This window comes from Leptopilina boulardi, unplaced genomic scaffold, assembly GCF_019393585.1.
Source record: "Leptopilina boulardi isolate dan_hultmark-lab unplaced genomic scaffold, ZJU_Lbou_2.1 LbouV2_328, whole genome shotgun sequence".
NCBI lineage: Eukaryota > Metazoa > Arthropoda > Insecta > Hymenoptera > Figitidae > Leptopilina > Leptopilina boulardi.
In genome coordinates this window covers 878,498-891,123 of record NW_026137894.1, presented here as the reverse complement: position 1 = coordinate 891,123, position 12,626 = coordinate 878,498, and the positions used below count along the sequence as shown (strand labels likewise).

Sequence of the window (12,626 nt, the reverse complement as noted above, 5' to 3'; positions counted from 1 at the left end):
TATAAAATCAATAATATAAGAAAATTTAAGACATTTTATTTGAAGTGATTTATAGACATTTTTCTTGGAATTTATAACTTACCAAAGTCACTAAACTCGTCGTTTAAAGGACGTTCTGAAATTTTGAATACAACATGGTGATGTGTATTTTTCAGGTTCCTTTTCACCCTCGTGACATTGGGCAACAGATGTGGCTCGTGAAGATTTTTAATTTGACTCACGACTTCATTTATCACACGCTGTGGAAGTGGACGAATCACATATTCCGATCCAATATTCCCATGCTAGATAAAAGAAAAATCAAAGGCGGTCATTTAAAGAAATAAAAAAAAAAAAAAGAAAAAAAAACTATATGCGAACTTGTTTTTACGACTTGATATTTCCTATGAATATTTAGTATCTCATTTTATATAAAATTGTTTCCTTCCTTCATTTCAAATTATCAACCTTACTTCCAAGAAATTTATATAAATGCTATGTACATTTTATTTTATATGAATTATTATAAAATCTAGTTGTGAATTTTATTACGCATTGTCTCTATTATTTTCGCAGTTGAACAAAATCCTGATTTTTTTTCTTGTTCCCTTTATGATAATAAAATGACTCATCTCTAAATTTGAATTAGTTAAAAATAACTCCTTCTTAGCAAAATTTTGTCTCACTTTTTGTTTCAGCAATTAGTAAAAAAAATTAAAAGAAAAATTTATAATTTATAAAAAAAAACGAGAATTTAAGAGAAAAAATTGAGAATTTAGTCCCGTTAAAGTAAATAAATTTCAGAAATTTTCAAAATAAAAATAGAAAAATTTTAGGAAAAAAATCAAAAAAGAAAAAAAAGCGAGAATTTTAGAACAATGAAAGGAAATGGAAAATTTAATAAAATAAAATAAAACGAAGAAATTGAAAGAAGTATAAGAAATTTTAAGAAATCCAAGAAAGAAAATTTGAAGGAAAAATTGAAAAAACTGGGAATTTTAGAAAATTAATAGAAAATGGAAAAATTCAAAGAAATACAAAATATTGAATAAAAGGAAAATCAAAAATATTTGAAAATTAATGAAAAAATGGAATTTCAGAAAAGATAATTGAAAGGAAAAATTGAAAAAAAGAATAAAAATGAGACAAGAATAGTAGAAAATTAATACACTGAAAAAAAAATTTATTCAATTCAAATACTCGATTACTTAACTATTATCAAATAAATATTTATTTGTATCAAATAATTATTATTTAAGTCGATTAAATGGTATATTTGTTTCAAATACAAAAATTATTGGTTCAAATACAATTTATTTAATTCAAATAAAAATTATTTAGTTCAAGTAAATATTTATTTAATAATACTCAAGTAATCAAGTATTTGAATTATTAAATAAATTTTTTTTTCAGTGTAAAAAATGGAAAATTTTAAAGAAATGAAAAAGGTTGAAGAAAAGGTAAATTAAGAATTTTAGAAATGCACCAACTAAAAGAATTTACGGGAAAAATTGAGAAAAATTGTGAGCAAGTTTATAAAAGTAAATAAATAAATAAATTTTATGAATTTTGAAAAAACAAAAAAAAAATGGTTGAAAAAATCGAATTTCAGAAAATAAAAAAATGAAAGTTTGAAGAAATTAAAAATTCCCTAGAGCAGAAGAAATAATAATTTCAGAAATTAAGATACGAAAAACTAGATTTAGTGAGAGAAATCGAGAATTTTTTTTTGTTGGTAAAAATTTATTTATTTAATTATTTTTTATTTATTAATTAATAAATTTTAAAAATTCCATAAAAACAACAAATTGATGGAAAAAATCATATTTTAAAAAGGAAAATTTTTTGAAAATTTGAAGAATTTGAATTAAGAACAATTATTGAAATTTTTTAATTAAAAAATAAATTGAATAAAAAATTCTTTAAAAAAAAAATTATTTTAATATAATGCGGAAGACGAAAAATTGAATACGAATTAAAAATAAAACTTAACGAGCGTTTTAGCGAGCGGTGCATTAAGTTTATTGGACATAAATGTTGCGATGAGAATGATTAGATCACCATAAAGTGTGATGCACTTATTCATGGGATTGGCTATTTCGAATTTCATCGCAAAATGCAATGCATCGCATCGGTCAAATTGAAGATGAGACAGAGAGAAAGAGTAGAAAGCGAAAGGTCAGTACAACACGGGGTCACTAAAAACAACGCTTTTGCGATTCATTACATAAGTGTGACCTAAAACGTTACGTGTCTCAACTAAAAGGTTTTGAACTTAAATGTTCAAATCACTAAAACATCGACAAGAAATCTTCAAGCTATTTAAAAAAAAAAAAAAAAAGACAACTTTTAATTAAATGCAACAGTCTGGAAAATTCAATTATTTTTAACCTTTGCGCATCCAAATGACACGCACTTTTTACGTAACTTATGATTTATTTCAAAGAATTACTTTCTCGAAAATTGATTTTATACTAAAAATAATTATACATGCACAATTTCATGTTCTCCATATTTTTTTTTTTTAAGAAATCAGTTGCAAATAATAAATTTAACGTGAAAAACTAATTTCTACGTTTACAAACAAAAATTGTGTGGAATTTTTATAAAATTGATTTATTTACATTAAAATCAAATCTAAAATTGGCTATACTTTACTTCAGTTAATTGATTATTATATTTACCCATTATTATTTTGTGGATTTTAATTCGTTAATATTTAAAATTTTTATTTGTTTTTAAAATATTTTTCATGTAGTTTTCAATGCAAAAAACCGTTTTTTTAAAAAAAGAATTAACACAATTTTTTTTATTTTTAAACTCTTTTTTCCCCCTTAAAAAAATTGGACCGAAAAATAAGAAAAACTTTTCAATAAAAATAAAAAAAAATTTTTTTAAAAGGATTAATGGGAACAAAAATTAAAAAATTAATATTTATTTTGAAAAAAAAATATTTTTTCAACTCAGACAAAAATCGAAATTTTTATATATAATTTTTTTTTATAAATGATAGTTTTTTTTACTGCTTTTGTAATCGAAATTTAAAAAAAAAATTTAATATTTTCTTCAACCTACAAATAAATTAAATTGTTTTTATTAATTTAAATCATTTTTTTATCAACCTTGAAAAAATTACGATTGCAGAGAGAATTTTAATGAGTATAACAAGCTATTTTTTTTTTTTTTTTATGGAAATTAGATAAAAATTGCGATTTTTGACTGAGTTAAAAGATAAAATCAAAATGTTAAGGACGTTTTTCCACGGAAATGCAAAACTCCATAAACGTCCGCCAATTTTTCAAAATAAACCCTTTTTCATATTTTCATAATTTATTGGAAAAAAACCTCAAATTTGTTAAGAACAAAAAAAATTAAGAGGGGCAATGTAGTAAAAAATGAAAAATAAGGGTTAATTTTTGAAAAACATGGGGTTAACATTTTTTTAAAACTTTTTTTGGCATTGAAAAGTACAAAAAAAAAATTTAAACCCCCTATTCACAAATAAAAATCCATAAAGATTTATTATTGTTGCACGGATTTAAAAGTAAAAATATTAGTTAAAATCTAAAAATTTTTCATCTCTCAGAAAACAAAGTATTTATTAAATAACTAGCAAAATTAAACGCGCGCAAGCGCGCCAAATTGATTATTTAATTGTTTGTTATAAAGAAATTAAAAATTAATATTATCAATAATAATTTAATTTATTAGAATATTATTACATATTAAATGATAATAATGAAAATTATATGTTTACAGGCCTCGGATTATACGACTTTTTCCGACTTTTTTCAAAAATACGACTTTTATCGACTTATTTTAATAAAATGCGACATTTTTTTTTACATTTGAAAAAAAATGTAAATAAAATACATTTTTTTAGTATAAAATGTAGATCTTCTTCAGATCTTCTTCAATTCAATTATTTAACAAATTTTAAACTAAAATGATTCTTCACTAAATTAATTATTTTTAATAATTTTAATGAAATACATCACAAATTCAATTATATCAAAATTATTTTTCAATTAAAATTTTTATGAAATTTAACAATTATTTATAATTAAAAAAAAATATCACAATAAAATTGAATTATTTTTTAAAAATTTCAATTCAATATAAACTAAAATTCAATTATTACCCGAAATTTTAATTCAAAATCAATTAAAAATCCAATAATTATCCAAAATTTTCAATTTAAAATTTAATTATTTACCAAGTTTTCAATTTAAAATGAAATAAAATTCAATTATTTTCTAAAATTTCTATTCGAAATTAATTATCCAAATTTTCAATCAATAATTTATTTATTTATTTACGGGAATTTAATAAACCTAAATTAAATTATTATCCAAAATTTCAATTTAAATTCAATTATTTCTCAAAATTTTCAATTCAAAATGAACTGAAATTCAATTATTTTCCAAATTGAAAATCAAATAAAATTTAATTATTCTCAAAAATTTGAATTCAAAATTAATTGAATTTTTAATAATTTGAATTTAAAAGCATCTAAAATTTAATTATTTCTAAAATTTTCCATCGAAAATTGTTTTTTTGAAATTTAATAATTTCAATTAAAACTCTAAGGAAATTCAATTATTTTTAACTATTTTAATAATATTCTTTGAAATTTCAACTATCTAAAACCATTTTTCAATTATAAATGATTTTCAAAATATTGTATTTTAATTACAAAACACTTAAAGTTTCATTTAATTGCAAAAATCTTAATTTAAAATTTTTGAAAATTCAATTAAATTCAAAAAATGTTTTCCAAAAATTGTTTAATAAATTATTTTTAGTTCTGTAAAATTTAATAATTGTTTGAAAATTAACAATATCTTTTGAAATTTAATTATTTCTAAAAATTTCAACTTTAACCCTTCGAAAAGGATTATTATTAAAAAAAAATTTTTTTATTTAAAAATCTGTAAAATATTTTTGTTAAAATAAAAAACAAATCCACTTTTTTTTTGGAATATAAATCCACTAAAACGACTTTTTGTGTCTTTAAGTTGATTCGAGGCCTGTGTTTTTATAATTAATATTTAATATAGGTATTCGTTGGCCCCTGGTACCTTAAAAATTAATTTTTAAAAATAAATTTTTTTCAAATTACTATCTTGTACGAAATTTCCTGGTGCATCTTTTTTCTCATCATAAATTTTTTGTACAATTTTTGAATCAATATACAACTTTAAAAAAAATTTCGTTGGTAAACGTTGTGTACTTCAGCTTCGTGAATTGAATTTTCAAATTTGGAATTTTAAAGAAACTTATTCCGAAATTTGGAAACACAATTATACAACTTTGGGAAAAATGAAAAAAAGAATTGTCAAAATTTGACCAAGAATTTTATTATTATATAATAAAAACAAGATGACACAAAACATTCAAAATAAATGCAAAGCTACTGAAACTTAACAGGAAATTTTTTTTAAATTTTCGATAAAAAAAAAAAATTATCTATCTTATAGAAAATATGCAAGAGATATATATAAAGTACATTCATAAGAAATATAATTTGAATCTCTATTTCGAGCAGAGGAAGAGCAATGTCAACGCCCCTAATTGTCAATTGTCTTTGAGGTGAGTGCACGTGCACGATGAATTGCAACCGGTATTGCTATAATTATAACATCATGAGGACTGGGCTAAGTTGATGAAAGATTGTTTGTAATAATAGACACACATACACATACACAATTTCGAAAGAAATATTAAGAAAGAATGGTTTCTTACAACGAGCACTTTCTCATCCTCGTTCCGGTGCAGCACAATTGATGCCATATTCTCTTCATCCTGGTAGGCGTCACCAATATCTGTTCCCGCCTAAAAAAAAAACAATAATAAACATGTATAATTATTTCACACCCATATTACACATTTACGAAATTAACCTCATTTCTATAATTTATATATCAAAATTTTCTTCTTCTTATTCAAAGAAAAACAAAATTGTTTTAAAAATTAAAAATTTGTACTACTTGATCATTGTAAACTTAGTTTATTTTATTTAAGAAAATAAATTATTAAAATTATTAGTAAAGCGATACCATTTTTATTTTTCCTTCAATTTTCTTTAATTAATTCTATTTCATTTTAATTTTTTCTACATAATTTCAGATCAAATGAACCAATGATATTTCAATTTTGCTCCAATTTCACGTAAATTTGGAGTAAGAATGATATTTTAATTTTTGTTCCAAATTTACTTAAAAGTTCGAGCAAAATTAAAATTGCGTTGTTTTTTATTCAAATTTATATTGAACTTGAGCAAAACTTTAAATGTAATTTCATTTTGACTTTGAATTTGATTTTTCAATTTCATTTTCACTTTCAATTATTCATTAAAAAATGAAAGTGAAAATGAAAATAAAAAACGAAAGTAAAAATGAAAGTAAAAATGAAAGTAAAATTCAATGTTAAAGTCAAAGCTGAAGTAGAAGGCAAAATAAAATTACCAGGAGCAAAAATTAAAATTCTTTTCTTTAATAATTTGGCGCCATTTTAATTATTGCTCCTTCGGATACAATTATGTAATTTTACTTTGACTTCCACTTCGACTTTGACTTTGAATTTCACTTTCATTTTTACTTTCATTTTTTAGTCACAAATTAAAAGTTAAAATGAAAGTGAAATTGAAAGTGAAAAATGATAATAAAAATGATAGTAAAAATTAAAGTGAAATTCGAAAGTGAAAATTGAAGTAGAAGTGAAAATAAAATTACATAATTACATCCCAGGAGCAAAAATTAAAACCGCCTCAAAATATTACAGAAAACAAGAACAAAAATTAAAATGACCTTCAATTATTACAGAATTTAATTTTTGTTCCAGTTTTCTGTAATAATTTGAGGCTGTTTTAAATTTTTGCTTCAAATTTACAATTTTTTTTAAAAAACTGGTAAAAAAAATTATAGTTTTGCAACAATTTTTTTTATAGATTTTTCCAATTTATCCAAAGTCATGGTATAAAATTAGAAAAATTATGGAATTTTTTTGTTATAACTTCTCAGATGATGCAAAATTTACAATAAATTTTCCAATTTTGAATCTTAATTTTAGTACCTGAAAAAATAAAAAAAAAAAAAATTTAGTTCTAAAAATTTTTAATTTATAGATCATTAAAATTTTTATTTTAATTCATGACAAGTAGAATTTCATAAATTTTAAAAGAGGCTTTGTAAAAAAAATTTCTATCTCTACTTTCAATTGAGTTAATCGTACTGTTTTCTTTAAGATTTAATTTTTATATTCAATTTTTTTTTCTTTTCTCACTGAATATACTCACTTCTGGAACTATCTCGTAATCCAATCCATTTGGTTGCGAATCATTTCTAGTGACTGTCAACATTGGCAAGTGTTCTCCCGACCACAGTCTTTCTGTTGGCTCCAGGGACAAATGGAAATCTCTTCCGAACGCCTTGAGATGCACTTCCTGTTTTGCATCTGGATTTCTCTTGTGCACCGAATGTAATACTGGCACCACTTGGTATATTGGTACTGAAATTAATGTTGTTCAATGAAATTTAACTTTAACTTTTCAATTCGCAAACAAATTATTATCATATGCAAATTGGATGATTTCATGGACAAACGCATTTTTCACAAATGCAATTCATTGATGTAAATTTTTATCATTATTATTAAACATAAATTCTTATTAAAATAATTATTAATATATAAATAAATTTCAAAATGTCTTTTTGCAATCATTTTTAATATTACGATGAAAAAAATTTAATTTATAAAAAAGAAATTGAGTTAAAAAAATTATTATTAAAAAACAAATTCTTGTTTTTATTCTGAAAAACAAAAAAAATTTGTTTAATTTAAAACAGAAATTTTTTTATTTCAAGCAAATACTTCATTTAAATATTGGACACTTTAGTTCGACAAACTCTTTGTGTGATTATTTTATCCTAAAAATGAATAATTTAAAATTCCATCCTATATATATATTTAAGTAAAGAAAAGCATATTCTGTTTATACTCAAATATTTTTAAAGTGTCAGAAATGAAAAATAATTTAAACCCAAAATCCAGCAAAGCTTTGATGTAAATGAGTGAAATAGATTAACATGAAATTAGAAAAAAAGGATTACATTTGATGATGTAAGAAATGAATTATGTACATATTATATATAATAACAATAAATAATATAATACAGATGTTTTATTTTCTATAAAAAAATTACTATTATTACAATTTGAGAATTATAATCGGATTCATGAATTGCCAATAGAAATCGTTAGTTAAAATTTTCATTTTAAAGAATTTTATTAGATATAATTATTTTTTAAATTATCGTTGTTTGAATTAATATTTGACAGAATTTCTTTTTATACGAATTTTACATTAACAGAGTTTTAGGTACCAAATTTTTGTTGGCAGATTTATTTTTTTTTAATTTCTTATTACCAATTTTTAATTTTAAAAAATTCTAATTTAACCAAATAATATTAATTTAGCAAAATTCTCATTTAACAGAATTTTAAGCGATTCGAATTTTCTAAATTCCAGAATTTCCAATTCACCGAATCTTCATTTGTTCGAATTTGCAGATGACCGAAAAAAAAATCGAAAGAAAGATTTTGGCGCGATTTTTAAAATTCATCAATAAGAAATCAAGAAAATTGTAATTGGTTAATTTTAAAATTCGCGCCAAAATCTTTTTTTTCGATTGTTTATTCGGTCATTTGCAATTTCGGACAAATGAAAATTCGGCGTTTTACAACTTCTGGAAAATAACAATTTGTGCAAAATAAAAATTCGGAAAAATGTAGGTAAGGTAAGGTAAGAAAATAAAGTAAAAATTTTGGTACATAATTTAAAAATTCGAATATCTTAAAATTCTGTTGAATGAGAATTCGGTTTCTTTTTAAATAAAAAGTTTGTAAAGAGAAATTCTGTCAAACAAAAATTTAGTACCTAAAAAATCTGTTAAGGAAAAATTCCTTCAAAAAAAATTCTGTCAAATATGTTAATTCGAAAAATGATAATTCGTCTAAAAAATAATATCTAATAAAATTATTTAAAATGAAAATTTTAACTAATTATTTTTATTGGAAAAATTCATGCGCCCCATTTTTAGTTTTCCCACTTGGAAAGATTCCCCGGAAAGTGACCCCTGGAGGTTCTATCAGAATTCCGCCGGAACTTCCAACGTAATTCCGTCGGAATTCCATCGGAGTTCCAAAGAATTTCCGATGGTGATTCCGACGGAATTCCGATTAATTTTTTTCAAAATTTTTAAAGTCCTAATTCCATTGGAATTCCGTCGAAATCCCATCGGAAATTCTTTGGAACTTCGATGGAATTCCGGCGGAATTCTGATAGAATCTCCAGGGGGCACTTTCCGGGGAATTATATTACTATTTCATTATCTATATATTATCATAATATCATTTAAAAAAAAACCAAATAATAATAAAAAGAAATAACCAAAATAATCAATGCACGTGCTTAACCCAAAGCCAGACACAGACATGTGAGTGATAATTTTTCAACAAATCTGGTTAGTTTTGAAGAATGAAAAAAAAGAAGAAGAAGAAGAAGAAAAGATGAGGTCACGTAGAAAACAACACATATCCATTCGCGACAATTTGTCGTTTAAGAAAATTTAAATATTCATAGAAATATTTCACGGCAATAAATTTAAGGATTTAAAAGTTTTTTTTTCGGATAAGAAAAATAGACAATTATTTTACGATATCTTTTTGCCAAATAGGTGGGTACCAATATACATTATTATTCTTTGAATCATTCAGTCAATGACCCATAATCTAATGCCTTTTTCTTTCTCCATAAGAACTTTATTTTAATATAGATGAAAATAAATATTATGACAAAAACAAAAATGGCTAAAAGCAACTTTATTTTAATTTAACGGAACAAATTGTGATATCGTTTTAGATCTATTTATGAAATTATGATTAATTAACAGTTATTTATTTATTTGGTAACGTAAAATTTATACGTGTCATTTCGCGAAAGATTTTCATTAAAAAATTTTCTTTTGACTGAAATATTTTTTTTCGAAATTTTTATGAAAAATTAAATATATATTTTTTTTAATTTGAACATTTTTTTGAAATTTTTTTTAATCTAGTCACTGATAAATATAAGAATATTTTTGCCATTTTTTGTGAAGGTGGGGTTTTTGTAATTAAAATACTATTTACAGTTTTTTTGTGATTATTCATAGATTTTCAAGTAAATTATTTATTTTATAAATACTTTTTCCCCGTATCGTTCATTTGTTTTCGAATTATTCTCAGAAATACATAATGTAAATCTTTGCATCTACACCCAAAAAAAAGTAATCTTATACTTAGAGGAAAATTCCTCTTCTAATATCCTCTAAATATTTCCTCTTAAAATAAGATTATTCAATTGAAATGTAGAATATTTTTATTCTTCATTTTAATGGAAGAATGACAAAAGGATTCCTTTTGTATTTTCCTCTTTAATTAAGATTTTCCGTTTTAAATTTAGAAGATTTAAAAAAAGGAAACGGAAAAAAATAATGTAATCGTTTGATCCCTTTCCCTGGGTATGATAGTTGTGAAGTTGTTTTTTAACCTTTCAGTTTTAATATTTCTGGTAAAATGTCAACAAAAAGGACAAAAAAATGGATTTGCTTTATTAAAAATACAGAAAATATAGTTAAATTCAAATTAAATGATATTTGGATATTTCTTGTGAAATTTTACTACTCAGGTAAATAGAAATACTATAACCCCATTTTTGAATCTTTCGAATTTTTTAAATCTTTTTATTTACTTTTTTAAAAAAGTTTTAAAACGTTAAATAATTTTATATATGACATTTTTTTCTGTCCTATAAAAAATGTTAACTTTTAAACATATCATCATGTTTTAAAATTATTTTTGCGCTGAAAATCTCGTTGATCATTACAACTGATTAATGAAAACTTATTTTTTGTATTTTAATTATCAATATAAAATGTTGATAATTAACCAAAAACATGACATTGTTAATGTTATATTAAAAAACAATTTTTATTATTATATTGAAATGAACTATTATAATTTTACTTAATTTTAATTTAAAAATGTATTTTCTGCAAAGATTTTATTATTTGATTGAAATTATAAATATTTTATTGATGGCTTTGACATTAAAAACAATTTTACGAGGTTTGGATGTCGACATTTAATTTAAGAGGAAAATCCTCTTAAATGAAGAATAATAATTTTGATACCAAAATTAAGAGGAAAATATGCATTTATTTTAGAGGAATCCTCTAGATTGAAAATTACTTTTTTTAGGGTGTAGCTTTAAAAATGTAAATAGTAGGCAAAAAATACCACTTTCGTATAAACAGGAAAAATTTCCTTATTTATCAGACTGCATTAAAAAAAAAAATATTTCAAAAATCTGATTTAAGAAAAGTCACATTTTCATTTTAGATTTAATTTTTTAAATACTTCCGTTGTAGTTACGTTATTTTTTACTATTTATCTTTAAAATATTCAAGAAAAAAATCGAAAAAATTTCAAAAAAAGATATCTTGAAGACGTTAAATTTAAAAAAAATCATAATTTCTATCAAATAAAGTAATAAAAAAATAAGTATTTTCTTATTTTTCATAAAGATTTCGAAAAAAATTTTCGAATGAAAATCTTACATGGAATGTCCAATAAAAAAAAAAAACTGAATTGTTGATTCGTTACTTTTTTTTTTAAAGCAATCAAAAAGTATAAAATAAATGTGCACACATAAGCTTCGAAAAAGTAGTTAAACTAAAAGAAAGATAAAGAGTGTAGAAGAAAAAGTGAAAAAGAAGAAATAAAAAAAAAAAAAATCAGCGCCTGAACGTCTGCAGTGGTGATAAACAGTTCTTTTTACTTTTCATTACCGGATTCGTGGTCCGTCTGGAACACCGACATCAGCTCCTCCCTCGTCATATGTTGATGGATCTGAAACATCAATTGTTTTATTGGTCAAAAATGGAATTTTCCAAATGGATATTTTTTTCAAAAATGTAAATAAAATCAATTAATAAAATATAAAATGCATTTATAAAAAAATTAATTTCTATCTAAATGTCTTTATAGGAAAAAAACCTCAGTTTTCGTTTAAAAAAAAAAATCGTTTCATTCGAAAAAAGTATTTTTAATTTTCATTTTTTTGGTCAATAAATTTTTTTTTTTTTAAATGTATTTTACCACTCGAAATTGTATCAAAAAATACTATCGAAACTGATATGGAAAAAAATTTTATATTTCATTATTTAAAAAATATTATATAAACAGTACCCCAAAATTGTTACTTCCTCCTACCGCAGAAAATATTTGTTCAAATGGGAAATTTTTTTTACAAAAAATTATCATCCAATAGAACTACAAATTATCCAAATTTTTAAGACCTCCATGAAATTGGCGTCAGCGCTGAAAATTGTTTTTCACCGAACCAAAAGTATGAAATTATTTCTTTTTAAGATTTTTAATCCAAATAATGCCTTGAGAAATACTTTTCAAGATAATATTATGTGGTCCCAAAATCTTTTTAAAAATCATTTCATATTTTTGGTCACGTGAAAAATAAATTTCGACGCTGAGCGTCGACGCCAACTTCATGGAGGTAATTTAAGCACGATTGGAGAAAAAAAAAT

At 22.6% G+C, this 12,626-nt stretch overlaps 1 protein-coding gene across 4 annotated transcripts in view; it reads right to left on the bottom strand.

Annotated features, from left to right (window-relative positions):
- Positions 1 to 12,626, bottom strand: part of LOC127285041 (venom metalloproteinase 3-like) — an 83,771-nt gene that overhangs the window by 24,345 nt on the left and 46,800 nt on the right. For 3 of the 4 annotated variants that reach the window (XM_051310825.1, XM_051310824.1, XM_051310827.1), the window contains exons 3-6: positions 11,871 to 11,931; positions 7,277 to 7,488; positions 5,725 to 5,814; positions 83 to 284 (exon numbers count right to left, since the gene is read on the bottom strand). In XM_051310825.1, coding sequence (XP_051166782.1) covers positions 83 to 284; positions 5,725 to 5,814; positions 7,277 to 7,488; positions 11,871 to 11,931 — 565 coding nt within the window. Of the gene's footprint in view, positions 1 to 82; positions 285 to 5,724; positions 5,815 to 7,276; positions 7,489 to 11,860; positions 11,932 to 12,626 lie in introns of those variants that run through there. The other variant, XM_051310826.1, reaches the window with a different exon arrangement.